Genomic DNA, 17,116 nt, shown 5'->3' on the forward strand with positions numbered 1-17,116 from the left:
GATTGACTGAGGTGAAGCTGGGGATTCTTTGGCTCTGCTGTAGGTTTGGAAATGGAGTCCTCAGGGCCTTCTCTTGATTGTAGTGGTCTTGACCTACCATCATGACAAGAGCCCTAGCTTGAGCATATTTTGAAAGTGATGCCTCTGGGAGTTTCACAACAGATTGAGGAAGCCAGCAAAGCAAAAAGGTCCTTTCCCTACTGTAGCAAACGTAAGAACCAGACTCGCCTATCCTAACAGCCCAGAACATCATTTTAAAAAACAACCCTTAAATGCAAACAAAAACAAACACCCTAAAAAAATTAGAAAGCTGGAAATTCAGAAGGTACTTATTTATGTTTTCATACCAGCACTTTTCAGTGGCTTGTGTGTATGTGTTGATAGATTAGATTGAGAGAGAGGCTCTGCCCTCCGGCTTAAGGTTGCTGTCTTAGAAAAGCTGAGAGAGGAAAGGCTGTGTAGACGAGGCCTTCAGAGACCTGCTAGGGAGATTCCACTCCCATCATGATAGCTCCATTGCTATTACATCGAATGAAGAACCCAGAAGAAGAAGGTGTTGTTGTGGAAGAGAGAAATAAGCACTTGGAAGGGACTCATTTTTTATATCCTGATATTCTCCCCATTTCTCAAGTGGGGAGCCTTCTCCTACTTAGGATACACCTCCAAAGAAATTGCTGGGAATTCTAGTAGGACCTGCAAGAAAATGTCACAGTGTTGGTTTTTTAAGGAACCTTTATTCTATTTTTAACAGAAAATAGCAGCAAGTAGGCAACAATAAAGAAAAGAAAAACATACAGGGAAAAGGGGGGAGGAGAAAACAACAGTAACCTGTGCCTTGTTCCAAGCTTGGGTGTTTTCTGAAAGAAAAGGTACAGAGACAGCATATGGCAGTCAGCTATAGGTATCAAACATCCCAAACTTGTAGAGGTTATTGTTGAGAGAAGGTGGTGCATGTTGTGTAGGATATGAAAGAATGTCATACCATATAAAAAGAATTTAGAGATTCTGGTCCCTGCCTAAATTTCAGATTATGAGTGATTTTCCTCCCATCTGTCCAATATGAGACCCTAAGCCATTTTCCACTGGGTTGCGAAAACAAGGTGAGCTGCTAATATCATATAAGTCATGAATTCCTTTCATAATGTGCTAGCATTTTCATCATCAAATACATTTAATACCATCAGTTGAGAGCAACCAATAAGCCATCCCACAGAAATTGTACACATTTCAATGTGAACCCGAGCCCAAAACTGTTTTACCAGATCACAGTCCCACCACAGGGGCAAAATGGTGGGTATGACCACCGTCAGAGTAACTTCAGCATGTGTCCTCTAATAAAGCTGGATCCAATTTTTAGTGGGTGAGTTTCCCCTATTTTGTTCTAGTCTTGAATCCAGATTATTTTACCTACATCTGACTTTTACATAATCACATGTAAAAAAAACCCAGCAACAACCCCAACAAATTTGATTAAGGAGCAACCAATTTATCTGATTGTTATTAAAGAGTAGTTTTAATTATTAGTGGTTGAGTAGCAGAGTGGAAATCCTGTAAAGGGGTAGAGACCTTTGACTTTCCAGTTCTTAAATTGTGCTTCTCTACCTGATTGAGAAAAGAGCAGATGGTATGCTATCGGAATTACCGTAGAAATAATCCATGCCAATTTAATCTGCCATTTTTTCCCAGACTTGTACTGTGCTCTCTGGAAATGGGCTTGATAAAATTATTTAGCCTTTTTGAGTGTATCAGTTGAAAAGGTAGTGCTTGAAATGAGGTATTGATAATTAATTTTCTAATCTACCCATTGCCTGTCCCATTCACCTTAAGCAGTTGTAGAATGTGATTTGCTGCTTTCTTTAGTGGTTGCCAAGTGTAGGATACCATCAATTTCCATACATAAACAAAAGGGCCATATTGTATTTTATCTGCTTGTAACTTATCAGTGGCAGGTCATGTTTCTGTCTCAAAACCTTGGCAATGAGAGTGCTAAGATTCTTTTTTTTTTGTCACAAATTTATCTCTAGTAAGAGAGATTCCCCCCCCCCAAAAAAAACACCAAATTATAATAGCCCTAGATATTGCTGCATTTTTTGGTTTGGGGTTTAGGCTTCAGTGTGCTTTCTCTATGTCAGAATGATTGACAGGAACGTCAGGTAAATCTGTTGCCCACCAGGTTATCTGAAAATTCACATAGCCAGGCAGATCTGAACAGAGGAACACCACCTCATCCATCCATACCCCTGGAGTTTGGATTTCTCTACTCATCTATTAGGCTGGGGAATATTTCAGGGTTCCATTGCTCAGGCATGGTTTGAGCATAGAGTAAGGCTTACTTGGAGGAAGACCCTGTCTAAGGTCATGGGGAGAGGCATTTGTAGTGACTGGCCTCACATCTACCAGGAAGAGCAAAAAATTTACAAGTAAGGCAAAATTCCTGTTTAAAACCAGTTGGTTCCAACAGCATCAGTTAATGGCTGGCATCCACATGTTTATATAAGGCATTTCAAATGGAGTTAATATATCTAATTTTTGTGGTAAGGGAGAGATTATTGCTACATTCCAGCAATTTCTAGTTTTTAAAGACCCTGCTCAGGAAGGTGAATTATGCATTTGTGAAATCTGGCACATTGTACGTTGTTAATCCTTAGAAGTGCTGTCGCTGAAGCAGGTTTTTAGCTTAGATGTAATTCCTGGAGGATCAGTTATTAAATTATTTGCTACAGCCTGATTTCTTGCGTTGGCTGTCAGAGCATTGGTCTGGAAATCTTGGCACGGTCTCACTCACAGCTCAGTGCCAGGGTCTTAAAAGACAAAACCAAAAATGCTCATGTAGGCAAACACATTAGTTCAATCTTTTAATTGTTAATAAAAAGTACATTTTGCATATTCCATCTGGATGTTGCCAATAACATTTTTAGAACCCATCAAAAATGGGAGAGGGGATGGGGGAGGCTTCCATGGCTAACATTCCTTTCATGTTAAGAACCCTTCAACTTGAGAACAGATACAATGACTCTTGCAGAAGTTAGGATGTTTGTCAATAGCCAGCCTAAAGGTAAAGGGACCCCTGACCATTAGGTCCAGTCGTGACTGACTCTGGGGTTGCGGCGCTCATCTCGCTCTATAGGCCGAGGAGCCGGCGTTTGTCCGCAGACAGCTTCCAGGTCATGTGGCCAGCATGACTAAGCCGCTTCTGGCGAACCAGAGCAGCGCACAGAAACGCCATTTACCTTCCCGCCGGAGCGGTACCTATTTACCTACTTGCACTTTGATGTGCTTTCGAACTGCTAGGTGGGCAGGAGCAGGGACCGAGCAACGGGAGCTCACCCCGTCACGGGAATTTGAACCGCCGACCTTCTGATCGGCAAGTCCTAGGCTCAGTGGTTTAACCCACAGCGCCACCCGCGTCCACCACCCTCTAATTGCTGGGATAATATGTTGATGCTGCATGGCTTTTTAAAAGCGGTTTTAGACTAGGCAGCACTTGGGACCTGCTTCTGTTAATTTCTTTAAGAACAGCAATCTAACTGGACAAGTGCAAATGAGTTCACACAATCAAACAGAATAAGCAATCACGTATGAACATAGGGAGCTGACTTATACTGGGTCAGAATTGGTTCATCTAGCTCAGTATTGTCAGCACGGAAAGGCAGCAGCTCTCCAGGGACTCTGGCTTTCTCAACCTTACCTAGAGATACTGGGGATTGAACCTGGGACCTTCTGCCTGCAAAGCACGTAAGTTGTCACGCCGTGTTGGTGATTGGAAAGTTTGGGACCAGACCAAAAGGAAGCAGGCTTGCACCTAGCCCAGGCCTGATGAGAGATAGACCCAAATCTCTTCTTTGTTGAGACATTAAAGAAGGCCTTAGGCTTCAGCTCCCTGATGATGCCCCCATTTCCATATTGCTTTCCCTAAACCAGAATGAGATGCTAGTGTTGACTGCACCATTTCAAATTATAGGACAAGGGAAGGGTGCCAAGTACCATCCTGTACAAGTAGCTTGCCAGCCGCTGAATCCCTGTGGTTACTTTTCATATTCAAACTATTTTAAATTGTTTTATCAAACATATAATACATGAGACCAAGGGACAGACAATAGAAGGAAATTCTAATTAGAAAAGTTCATGAATCTGCTTAACAGAGAAAGTTTAATTAATTATTATCTCAACAATAAACTAAGTAGTTGTAATCTAACACTTAAAAATACAATTTAAAATTGTTAGGATTAAAATGTTACATTTCTTTAAAAGGAGTTATTTTAATCTTTTGCTCATACATACAGAAATTCAATGTATGAACTCTAAGGGAATCATAAACTGGAGATTAAAATAAAGCTGCAACCCTAAGCACCCTTACTTGTAGTTTAACTCCGTCAAAATCAATAGGATTTTCTTCAGAGAAAGTATGTTTAGGATGGGAGTGTTAATGTGAAATGTACCATTATTTCTCTCTTAGAAATAAAATCCACCCAGTGCATTTTGCCTTCCTTTGCCCAATAGCTTCTGGTGCTTGTACTGGTGTTGCCAGTGGCATAGACTAGGCTGAAGGGTAGTCATGGCATTAACACTTGGCAACCTGGAATAGCTGCCAGGGACCAGCTGCCCCAGCAGGACCCACCAGAGTTCACATCTGATGTGGACCCTCCATGCTCTGCAGCTAGGGCTGTGAGCTACCATTTTAATTTCCCAGAATGCTGCAGCATTCCCCCTCAAACTTAGAGCCAGCTGTGTCTGAGAGCTAAGACAGGACAAGCTGAAACTCCTCCAAGACATAGCCTTCTTGGTGTGCTAGTTTTGCATATGTAGGGAATAAGTATCCATACATAACTACACACACAAACACACACCTGCAGTCTAAAATGGCACAGACCACCAGCAGATATATCACCTTCAGTTTATGCTCATGGCTTTAAGGACTAATAACACCATCACATCTTTTTCTTACTTTGTATATTGAACTATGGTCAAATCAGTTTTAATTCCCATCTTCAGGATGTTGGCATGGCCTTCTAGGTGGCCTGCATGGACTTCTGAGTTTCTGTTTCCACTGGATTGAACTAAATGATCCTTTGGGTCCCTTCCAAAGCTACAATTCTATGAGTCTATGTTATCAGTCCATTTTAGGAAGATGTGTTGGGCGATGTTGAGGGAGGCATGAGCTGGATTTCCCATTGAAACAAATTGAAACCCACCGGAAATGTCAGCTCAGGTTGGGCTTATCTTCTGAGAAATGGTTCTATCAATTGACTACTTTTGGGTTAGGACCAAAACTGCCAACACTATTGACGAGGTGGCTTTCCAGTTTGTGCCCTTTGAATGTGCTGGAAGGCTAATGCTATGTCTGCTCAAAACCTTCTTGTACCCCTCCCACCTTGTTTCAGTGGTCTCCTGTGGCCATCCTGGATCCCCGCCCCATGCCCAGATCTTGGGTGACGTCTACACAGTTGGCTCTGTGGTGCGCTACAGTTGCCTGGAAAGGAGAAGCTTGATTGGCAATTCCACCCGTATGTGTCAGCTTGATGGGCGCTGGAGTGGGTCTCTCCCTCACTGCTCAGGTGGGAAGACTTGGCCGCATGGCACAGTTGATACTAATGATGGTTTTATTTATTGCCTCCTTAATTCGCAAGGTCACCAACTGCAGTTGTTTATTTCCTTCCTGCTTTTTTATCCAAGTTGGCCTTTAGAAAAAAAATAATTAGGACGGTTGTAGACAAATAGATGGATGACTTTGAAATTGGATGTTGACAGAAGAAAAAAAAATCATCCATCTGCCATCTGGAAAAAAAATGAGGTGGTTGGACAGAGGTGTTGTGTGAGGCAGTTCAAAGTAGAAAGAGAAGCAAGGGGAAATGGGCAGGGCAACAGACCGTTGGAAAGTGGGCTGAGCCATTTGCTAAATGTGAGAGCAAAATAATTGCCCTTTGGCTCAGACCTGTGCTTCACCTAGCCCTGCATTCTATTTCCCACAGTGGCCTGCCAGCTCATAGAAACAACGTGTTGCCTTTGGCCTGTAGCAGCTGGTACTCAGAGGTGCATCAAAACAAGGAGGGGAGCCAGATGGGCCTTCTGGGGCTTGGTTTCCGGTGCCTCTGGGAAGCTTGTAAGCAGTGTACAAAGAACATGGCATTGCCACCCCAGCATCTGGTAAACATGTTGTAGGATGTCCTACATGTTGTAGGATGCAGTGAAGACAATTGTGATGAAAGGGGAGATGTTCATTCCAATACAGCTTTCCTTCAACCTTACCCTGCAGATGTTTTGGACCACAACTTGTGTCAGCCCCAGTCAGCACAGAGAAATGGGGAGGAGAGTAAATGAAGTCATGTGATAGAATATATTGTTAGTGCAATTACACATACATACAGATTAGTTACAACAGGGACTAGGGGGGATTATTCAGATGCTTCCCAGAAAATGAGAGTTTCCAGGAGGGACTTGTATGGGTCATGGGTTGGGAGATCGTATTCCTCCCATCAGCCACAGCCTTAGGCAGCAACATGCGGAGGGGCACAGGTTTGCCAAGTCTGATTTAGATGCAACTTGTGTAAAAAGAGAAAAAGAAATGAAAAGCCTCCCTGCTTGTGGCTCACTGTGATCTTTATTCTGGCAACGGCAAGTGAAAGGCCTAGCCTCACAGCACAGCTTGGGGAGTTGTGGGCCTTCAGATCACTTTCTGATTCTGTGAGCTCCCACACCAGAGGATGCTTTTATTCCTTGTTTGCAAACAAGTCCTTTTTCAAAAGATTTTAAAAGTTCCCATTAGGTGTTTACATGAGACACGGATAGTGCAAAGCTGCTAGGGAGGGTCTTGTAGCCCAGTCACAGAGCTGTGCCTTCAGAAGATCCCTGTTCAGGCCTTGAAAGGGATGGTGGCTTTCACATGAGAAGCTCACTGTTCATGGTTTGCTGACTTTTGTGTTTGTAAAGCTAATTGGTGGAAAGAGCCAAGAACAGATGGTTGCCATGCGCAAAAGGAACAGGCACATCTCCATCTCTCAAGGCATTCCTGCAAGGTAGCCTCCTTGGCCTCCTAGCATACCTCTGTACTCTGCGAGCAAATGACTCGCTGGCTCAGTGGTATGTCTTTTTTCTTCACTGGATTCCCAACAAAGACAGCAGCTCTGAGTCAGTGAGGACAACAGGTGGCTTTGAAGCATCTTGTCATTTTCAGTTTGAGGAGACCAGAGCTGGCAAACCGAATGAAAAAATACCCAAACAGCAACAGCTGTTGCTGTGTACATCTGGCTGGGATTGTACTCAGAGCTACCCAAGGGTGTTCTTACACCTGATGATTCAACCATTGGTGTGTCATTTCCACCCTTGTGCATGTACCATGTGAGCATATAAGACTATCAGAGAATTCTATCAGAAACAGAAGTGGAAGTTTCTACTATTTGTGTTTTTGTTGCTGGTCTGGAACAGAAATCAGTATTCACTCACAACCCTTTTTCAAAAGCCCAGAATTGATATGTAATTAATGGCTTTTTTGCATTGTTTTATGTTTTATTTACATTGAAATGAATGTAATGATGTTAAATAATCATATAAATTAATAGCTTCAATAAATCATAACATAAATTACATTAAATAGCGGGCAACAGTATGAATTACATAGTATGTGGCAGAAACCACACTCTGGCAGAATGGAAACAATGTGGAATGGGTTGAAGACAGGCTGAAATGGAAATCACCTTCTTACAACTCTACAAACTCAGAAGCAACTTTGCAAAATGCAGTTTTGGGCACAGAACTCAGCTCTCTCAGAATACCGGCTTCCACATTTGTTTGATATTATTATTGATATTATTACTGTTCAGATTTCTAGCCCTCGCAGCTGCAAAAGCAGGCTTTAAAGTTTGTGGGCAATGCCTGCTGAAGTTAAGAGAGGTGACCATTGATAGCCCATGTTCTACCTCTAAATACCAGTTTCTGAGAATAGCAAGTGGGACAAATGCTATAGCATCCCACTCCAGCTTTCAGACTGCTCACGAGCATCTGGTTGTTCATTATACTAACAAGATGCTGGACTGGGTGAGCCTTGGCCTGATCCAAGAGGTCTCTGGTAGCTTTCTCCTAGGACTTTCTGCTTTCTAGCATCAGCTAGACGTGGAAAGAGAAATGAAAACGGGGACTACCTGAATGACAGTACTTCTGCTTTCCTCTTGCCAGGAAGCCTCGAGGGACTGTGTGGTGACCCAGGAATACCTTCCCATGGCATCCGGCATGGCGGTAACGAGTTAAGTGTGGAGAGTACCGTCTGGTTCAGCTGCGAGCCAGGCTACACCCTCCGGGGTTCACTGCAGAGAATCTGCCAAGCCAACGGTTCTTGGAGTGGGACTCAGCCAGAATGCGAAGGTCAGTGCAGCGAATAAGCCACATGCAGCACTACAAGCACAGAGGATTTGGGGGCGAGCTTCTGGTGGAGCAAATTATTTGGACAGACTACATACCCTTGTTCACCTCCAGGACATTTTTATATTAAAAGCAGTTTATAAATTATTAGTATTATTATTAAAAATGTTGAGGGAAGCAACTCCATTAGAGGCTTCTGTGTCACTTCATACCCACCAAGGGCACAGCAGCAGTCTAGGGCAGTGGAGCCTCTTTTCTGTCAAAGGCCTCATGGCCCTTGGGGTAAATGTTTCTGCCATTCCCTTTCTTTTCTGCCTTCTCTGTCCCCACCCTTCTCTTTTTGCCCCCTTCTCTTTACCCTTCCCTTCCCTCCACCCCAGCCCACCACCCCAATGCCGGTTAGGTTTTAGATTAGGTGAAAATCCTCGGAAATCTAATTGCTGTGTGGGGCGGGGCAATTTGGCAATTGTCGCATCAATTAGAAAAATAGGCCCATTCCCACAAATGCAACTATTCTGTTTAAGCCTAGTTGCTGCAGTAGGGAAAGGATTAGGGGCAGCACAGCTCCACTCCTCCAACTGTCCCCCCCAATGTGGCCTCCAGAAAGGTCACAAAAGGCCATAAGGCCACAGCCCACCGAAGAGGATACTGGACTAAATGGGCCACTGGCCTGATTCCTCAAGCTCTTCCTATGTCCTTAAAAATGCTGCATTGATTGATTTATAACACATACACAAAATGAATCATTTCTAGAAATCTATGAAATCTTTCCTTGGTTTGGGCAGGCAGGGGGAAATTCAGTCAAAAGAAGGCTTTTGCATTTCCCCACTGCCATCTCACACCAGACTAATTTACATTAAACGTCCTGTTAGAAGCCTCCTAAACATTTATATGCAGATACTTATTTTTTTTAAAAAAAAATCATTTTGTGTCGACTGTTGTTACATATAGAAAAGAAGAAGTAAAATCAGGTAATCCGGTGTGATAAACCTCAGGCAACCTTTTCAGGCAGATGCTGTTATAGAAATACTTAAAAATCAATCAGCAGAAGCCACAAAAGCCGGAGAGAGGCAGGGAAACGACACACAAGAAGACCCAAGCAAGCTCATGCGTCTCCCTGGCTGATCAGAAAGCCAAGCTCTTTGCAAATGAGTTGGAAATTTATTCTGAATTGATGTAGCCAATGACGCTGTGTCCCATTTATTAATGTACTGGGGTCTGAAGGGTTTGATTCCTCCCCGTGCTATCAAAAATGTTCTTTTAAAAAAAATTGCTTGAGCTAGGGAGGAGTTATGTACATTAATCCCAGGATAAATAACTTGTCAAGTTCAAAAGCAAGCAGGAATACAGATCCCAGGCAAGACTTTTTAATCACAGCTTTATGAATAATAGGAATATTATGCCCCTAATGCGGATCCTTTAATGTTAGGCGCTTACCGATCAGGGGACAGAAAGTAATTCATAGTGATGTGTAGTTCACGGGCTCTTCTGATTTGTATTCAGGACAAAGAGAGCGGAAGGAGAAGGTACTCGAAGGGCTGACGTCCAAACATGAATCACAGAAGGATGCTGTTAGCAGGGAACCCCAAAGAAAACCTCCTAGACCAGCTCTCTGCCTTTACTTTCCTGGGCCTGGCCTGCTTTAAGCAACTCAGAGCTCCACAATGGCCATGACCTCCCTCTCTTCAGCACCTCTTTCTTTATGGGCTGGAAACGGGGGTGGGGAAAAGGGAGAGAAGGCAGAGAGGTTGGCATGGTACAAATGCACTGGCAGGAGTGGCAGATGGGCTTCCCCTGGTGCTTCTGCCCCACGCCAGCCTCCCCAATGTCTCACTCTTCCCTCTCTTCCTCCCAGTATCCACAGTGGCTCACCTGCCAGGAAGCTAGTTTCTGCGTCAAGTACCGGCTGCCCTCAGGTCCAGTGGAGGGCTATGGCCTGTCTGCAGCATTGAAGTCAGATTCAACTGTTAGTAAGAAAAAAAGAAACCCAACATTTTAGCATGAATTACAGTGGTACCTCGGGTTACAGACACTTCAGGTTACAGACTCTGCTAACCCAGAAATAGTACCTCGGGTTAAGAACTTTGCTTCAGGATGAGAACAGAAATTGTGCAGTGGCACAGTAGCAGCAGGAGGCCCCATTAGCTAAAGTGGTACCTCAGGTTAAGAACAGTTTCAGTTTAAGAACGGACCTCCAGAATGAATTAAGTTCTTAACCTGAGGTACCACTGTACATGCTGTCCTCATTTTGCATGGGAGTTACATTAGAGAGCCATGTGCACATTAGCAGAGCACACCTAAGCCTGCTCCGCCCTGTTCTGCCCCCCCCCCGTTCAACCCCTTTTTCATGACATCTTTATGACATTTTGGGGGTACTTCTGGGTTTGGTGCTGTGTGTGTGTGTGTGATCACACATCATTTGGACACGCCTAAATTGCCCGTTGCCCATACTCCTAACTCACACAGTTTTGTATGCTATTCAGCCTAATAGACACATTTTGGCAAAGCAATTTTGTGTAGCAAAATACATTAGTGCGTGTTATTTTCATTAATACAGTGTATTTCGATGCACATTTCACCCTGTTTATAAACGGTTGTATACACATTACTTGGCTTGGGAACAACATTGCAAAATTCAGAGTAGTGTGAATTTGAAGGATGGTCATGTTCTGGTTTGCGTTGTGCTTCATGGAACTCGGGTTAGGTAGGTTCGCCTTCATCTGCAGACCAAACTGGGTTTCTTGTCCATCCATGCTTCTGCATAGACATGGTTAGGATTCCATTGTAAACCCCCAGACTTGTGGCAGTCTGGCATCAACCCCTATGACCTTTAAAGCCCTGAACGGCCTCAGCCCAGTATACCTGAAGGAGCATCTCCACCCCCATCGTTCTGCCTGGACACTGAGGTCCAGTGCTGAGGGCCTTCTGACGGTTCCCTCACTGCAAGAAGCGAGGCTACAGGGAACCAGGCAGAGGGCCTTCTTGGGAGTGGCACCCGCCCTGTGGAATGCCCTCCCAATGGATGTCAAAGAAATAAACAACTATTGGACTTTTAGAAGACATCTGAAGGCATCCTTTTTTAGGGAAGTTTTTAATATTTGATGAATCATTGTATTTTAATATTCTTTTGGGAGCTGCCCAGAGTGGGTGGTGTATAAAGCAGTTGGTGGGGAGATGCAGCTTCCCCAAAACCAACATCTCCTGCTGCCCCACTCCCTCTGCCTCCAAGTCATAGTGAAATGGCAGGGATGGAGAAGGGGCCGTAGCTCAGTGGTATGCAGAAGGTCCCAGGTTCAATCCTGAATGGCATCTCCAGGTAGAGCTGGGAGAGCTACTGCCAGACTTGGTAGACCACGTTGAGCAAGATGCACCAGTAGCCTCACTGAGAATAAGGCAGCTTCCTACATAGGAATAGGCTTCCTTCTGGTCTAGTTCATCTGCAGTGAAAAGAACAGCACTTACTCTCTTGTGGGATTATTAATTTGAAGTCTTTTTTCTATAATTATAAAAATTCACAGGGAAAAAAGGATTTCTTTTTTTAAGGGAGGGGGGAATCCCAATCAGTATTTCAAAGGCCACAAATGGTTTGAAATGAAGCGAGTTAATTAATCGCTCTGCGTTGGAAGTCTGCTGTATTATCTTCTCTGCTTTATGCGACAGAGGCTGCCTTGTATCCCAGACCCATTTTCCGTGCGCAAGTGTCAGGCTTCATTTAACTTTAATTTCCAGCAATTTTTAAACATGGAAATGGGCATTTTTCTTTTTAAAACAAAAAACGAGTCAGCCAGCCAAAGCTGTCCCCTGTCCTTCTCCCAGTTTCTTTCATCCGAGCATGGGACCAACTGGGCCAGTGGTGTGGGGACAAATGGACATCACGGGATCTCACAAAAATAGTTTTCAATCGCTGCTGCTGCTGTTTTCATCGTTGATTTGCACATTCATACCCCCGACTGGATTTCCAAAGCAGACTTTTGTTCAAAATCAAGCCCCTTGAATGCCACAAAAGGCTGAACACATTTTGAAATCAATGCCGCTGTGTTCTCTTTCAATTGGCAAATGTCCCCCTGCTCCGTATTCCGATATGACCGTCAAAGGTACATTTACATTGCCCGAGTGTGTTGCTATTGTTGTCGCCATCCCTCTCCCCCATGCCGGCACGTCTTGCTTTGCATTTCAAGCAAAATGTAAGTTACTGTTTAATTTTAAAAGCGTGTGAAATAGCCAGCTCCAAGCAAGGACTTTAAAGGGCGCTGAAGGCTTTCAACAGCATTTTGTTCCAAAGCAGGCTTTCAGCAAATGCATTGTAGTGTCTTGTTAGGGAGCAATTGCAGGCTGTTGTTTCAGCAGCAAGGAAAACATAAAGGGAAGCGTGTGGGATCAAAAATCCTGAATAAGGATCAGGTAAAAGGCCAGATTTCATGTTCCTGAGTCTTCTAGGTTGATAATCTTTAATACATATGTTTAACTGAGGAGATGAAGGTCATATTTTCCACAACTCCTGTGCAGAAGTTCAAATTCTTTAAAAGTCATCTGATCTGGAGGAAGCAGCATTTGGAACCTTCAACAGGAGTTCTAAAGCCAAACTTCTCAGTACCAAAATGTGGCTGGACTGGCTATGTCACCTTCTTGCTCTATTGAAAAGGATGTTGGCATGTTGAGGAAACTTAACTGGGCAGTTACTATACATAAAGGAGAGAGGGAACCTGATTCCTTTGGGAAATAAAGGAGACTCTTGTTGTACACAGCTGTTCATTTATTTGTGTTTTCCTATACATTTTTACAGCTGTTTGGTCCTACACATCTTGTGCGCAGATGCAGGACTCATCCAGACTTCATTTTGCACCATGCTTTCCAGGCACAGGTCCAAGTGGTTTATTTTCCTGTTTTTGGACCTCAACTGCCATCGTCAATGGCTAGCAGGACCAGTGGTCAGGGATGAAGGGATTATGGGAATTGCAATGCAAAAACAACTGGAGACCCGAATTTGGGGAACCTTGTCCTAAGTCAACTACATACGCCAATCCAAATGCTTCTGGACTGTAGCTTTCATAAGTAACCTTTGACACTTCTTGTTTGACCTTTATTTGCTCATTGCAGTTATATCTTGTGGAAACCCTGGGACTCCCAGCAATGCAATAGTCACATTTAATGATGGCCTGGTGTTTTCAAGCTCCATCATTTACAAGTGTCGGGATGGCTACTACTCCACAGGGGTGCTCAGCAGGCATTGTACGGTCAATGGGACCTGGACTGGAAGTACCCCAGAGTGTACAGGTGAGTAGCTCAAGAGCAATCCAGTAAGGCATTATATATACAGTACACTGACCAAAATTTCATCCACCTTGTCTAGCCTTCCCTCTTTTTCAACACCAGTTAGCCAGATGTCATTGGAAGAGTCCAGATGAGGCTCTTAATCTTAATGATGAACAATTGAATAGCTGCTCTGCAGTTTATTTGCATCCACCACTCCCATTTGGTCCCTTCTTTTTCTATATCAGCCCTCTCCAACCTAGTGCCTTTCAGATGCTTTGGAATGCCATCAGCCCCAGGCGGCATGTACTCAAATGGGGGGTGGGGTGTAGTTTGAATCATAAGAGGGGGTGAAACTCTCCCCCCTCTCTCTTGTTTTTTTTTTGGGGGGATCACTGCAGCTCCTTTGAAGATCTAGTTGGCTGGCGACTGCAACCTTCACACATATAGAGATACAAAGTGCCCCCGTTTTAAAGGACTTTTGGGGTAGCTGCCACTAAAATATGGCCACTTTTTCCTGGCAACCACAATTTCCTCCTAGCATACTCCCTGCAATTAGACTTTTTTTTAGTGGGGGGGCCAGGGGGGATGGCAGACACCAGCTAATCAGAACCATAAGAGAGCTTCAGTGATTTTCATGTGCTAAAAATCACATAGGCACCCAAAAATCAGTGAAATGCTTCCTTTCATTTTTGCAGTCTGTGAATAGGGCCACAAATTATTTAGGTGTGTGTGGCGTTTTAGCTTAGCCTTACCCAGCACATCATTTAGGAATTAGGCAAATGACCATTCTCTGCTTTCACCCACCCAAATCTGCAATCTGGAGAAAATACAGATTTATATTTAGAATTGAAGTGAAGATTTGCTCATTATCTCTCATTATTCAGAAGCCAGCTTTGCAACTATGCTTTGGAGAATGTAACCACTTTATGTGTTTTTCTTCCCACCCAGTTATTAACTGTGGGGATCCTGGAGTGCCAGCCAATGGCATTCGGTTGGGCAATGACTTCACCTACAATAAGACTGTCACGTTTCTGTGCATGCCTGGCTACATGATGGAGACAGACAGAGCCTCTGCTTTGACCTGCACCAAGGACCGGACGTGGAATGGAACAAAACCTGTCTGCAAAGGTAAGGCCTATTTGTTCAGCATCTTCAGGATTTGTTTTTAAGACACATTGCCTAGGAATATGCCTAGGAATGTAATCTGAGATTTTCCAAAGAAATTTAGATTGCAGCCCTTGATACAGACAACCATTTACCATGGTTGCGCACACAGTAAATAGGACAAGGAGAATATTACTATTCCTTCCATGAGTTTCTGACTGGGTGTGCATGTGTGTTGAAGTCCACTTTACCATACAACAGGTGTTCCAGATGGCCATCTTACAGTATGGCTGGTTGCATGTATGCTGTGGTCATCTTGTCCCCTTGTTAATGGGGGCCATCTGTATCCATGCAGTATTTGACAATCCCCTTTCCCAAGTGGAAAGGGCAGGCTGGCATTTGTGAAGTCAATTTCCTTTGGAGGAGAGAGACCTGGTGGGTTTTTGCTCTTCTCTTTTAAACCAATGAATGTCTATCTACGAGGGCCGCCAAATGAAGCAGTGCTGGTTTTGATGGTTAAAGCTCAAAACAGTTTGGGGCCTGTCAGGGAACTGCCATCGGAACTAGAGGAGGAGGCGAGGCTCCACAGAGATGCTGGAGAGGGGCCAAGCAGGGAGAGAGGCAGGTCTCCTGTTGGGGAAGAAAATCAGCGCAACACCAGGGATAGAGGGGGGCCAATGGGGGAAGCACAGAGCAGGCTCCGGGACTCTTCACTGGACACCAGCGGGGAGAGCACAGGTCCTCCGCTACCCACGCCCTCCCTGCGCAGAAGACTTCCGCACAGGGAGAGTAGGAGGAGACTGGGCGTCAAACAACTTTTATGTTGGAAAAGGTTTAAGAAACGCCCACTGACGGATTCTGCCAGCGACTGAACAGCCACGGAGTGGATGGCTGTCCAGCGAGAAATGGTTTAACCAGCCAACCTAGCCCAGAGCGGCGGCAACTTACGCACAAGCAACCCCTAAAGCCATTACAGGGCCTTTGGGGCCATGTTATCTGAAAGATCACCTCCACTAGTATGATCCTGCCCCAGGCACTAAGTTCAACCTCACTGGGCCTGCTTGCCTCCCTTACTTTTTTCCTCATGGACAAATTTTTGGGGACTGTGTGCCAATGATGGCTGAGGCCAAAGGTAAAAGTAAACTGAGCTGTGAAAGTGATTGTTGTACAATAGACTGCATCCCAGTCATGCATTCTCTATTTAGGCAAGCAAGAAACATTACTGCAGCCCTTTACTGCAGTATTTAGAGAAGGCATGGAGCAGGAACAGTGAAGGATGTTGCCGGGCCGGGGGGGGGGGGAGCCATGGTTTGGGGAGAGAGTCCCAAGGGCCTGACATAAGCCTGGATATGACCCTTAGTGTACTTTCCCACCCCTGGCATTATTCATTCTGGATGCTGAGATCTAATCTGGATCCATTCCATTGTCTGCCAAAACGCTGGGGAGTTGAACCACTGGATTCTGCTCATCCCTGATGGTTATGTGGGACTGAATCTGCCCTTTTGTTCTCTCTGCCCAGCTATCATCTGCAAACCTCCTCAGGTTGTCCCCAATGGAAAAGTTGTGGGGTCAGATTTCAGCTGGGGATCAAGCGTGAGCTACAGCTGCCTGGAAGGATATCAGCTATCCCTGCCCGCTATTCTGACCTGCGAAGGGAATGGATCATGGAGCGGAGAACTCCCGCAGTGTTTTCGTAAGCATGCAATCTCAACTGTGCTGTAGGGGAAAATTGGAAGTGGAATGGGCAGGACATATTTCACTCCAGACATTACCTGCTTTGGGCTAAGGCCAGGACCCAGAGGCCTGTGGAAGGACCACTGAAGTAACTGGAGCCCAGACTTCATGCCATTTCCCAAATGTCTCTGTCTATCACAGGCAAAGTGGGTAAGGTTACTTGCTTTCCCAAAAGGGAATCAAGGCAGAAGAGAAATGGCAGGATGCAGGCTCTTGCAGCAGAGCAGGGGGACCTGTAAGCACTCCCTCGGTTCAAGTGGCCCAGCCTCAGCCCACCCCACTCGACTCTACTTGTGAGTCCTACTTAACACACAAACCGCTGATCCAAAGGTGTCATCAAATCCACAATTTACAACCCATCCTCTTCATTCTTGCACCAGAGGGAAATGCTGGGTGGCATTTGCTGACCCCTTTTCAAACCTGCCTTTCATTTAGACAGAAAATGAGAAGCTAAGCTCTGTTTGCAGACTTGGCCCTTGATGTTGAGGAAGTGTTTGAAGGCTTGCTAGATGCTAAATCCTTCTCCAAGCGCAAACTGTGTGTGATTGAACAAGCTTTGATTGTTTCTGTGCAGAGAGAGTTTCACCGGCCCACACCACCGCTGCATTGGGTTCTCTTAAAATAACTTGCCATAGTAAAGCTTGGCATTAAGGTGCCTTCTTCCCACCGCCCT

At 44.7% G+C, this 17,116-nt stretch overlaps 1 protein-coding gene across 3 annotated transcripts in view; it reads left to right on the plus strand.

Moving 5' to 3' along the window:
* CSMD2 (CUB and Sushi multiple domains 2) overlaps positions 1-17,116 on the plus strand; it is a 480,348-nt gene that overhangs the window by 449,798 nt on the left and 13,434 nt on the right. For all 3 annotated transcript variants that reach the window (XM_053398926.1, XM_053398927.1, XM_053398928.1), the window contains 5 exons: positions 5,382-5,555; positions 8,170-8,355; positions 13,450-13,626; positions 14,554-14,733; positions 16,229-16,402. In XM_053398926.1, coding sequence (XP_053254901.1) covers positions 5,382-5,555; positions 8,170-8,355; positions 13,450-13,626; positions 14,554-14,733; positions 16,229-16,402 — 891 coding nt within the window. The remainder of the gene's footprint in view (positions 1-5,381; positions 5,556-8,169; positions 8,356-13,449; positions 13,627-14,553; positions 14,734-16,228; positions 16,403-17,116) is intronic.

Source organism: Podarcis raffonei, chromosome 8 (assembly GCF_027172205.1).
Source record: "Podarcis raffonei isolate rPodRaf1 chromosome 8, rPodRaf1.pri, whole genome shotgun sequence".
Classification (NCBI taxonomy): domain Eukaryota; kingdom Metazoa; phylum Chordata; class Lepidosauria; order Squamata; family Lacertidae; genus Podarcis; species Podarcis raffonei.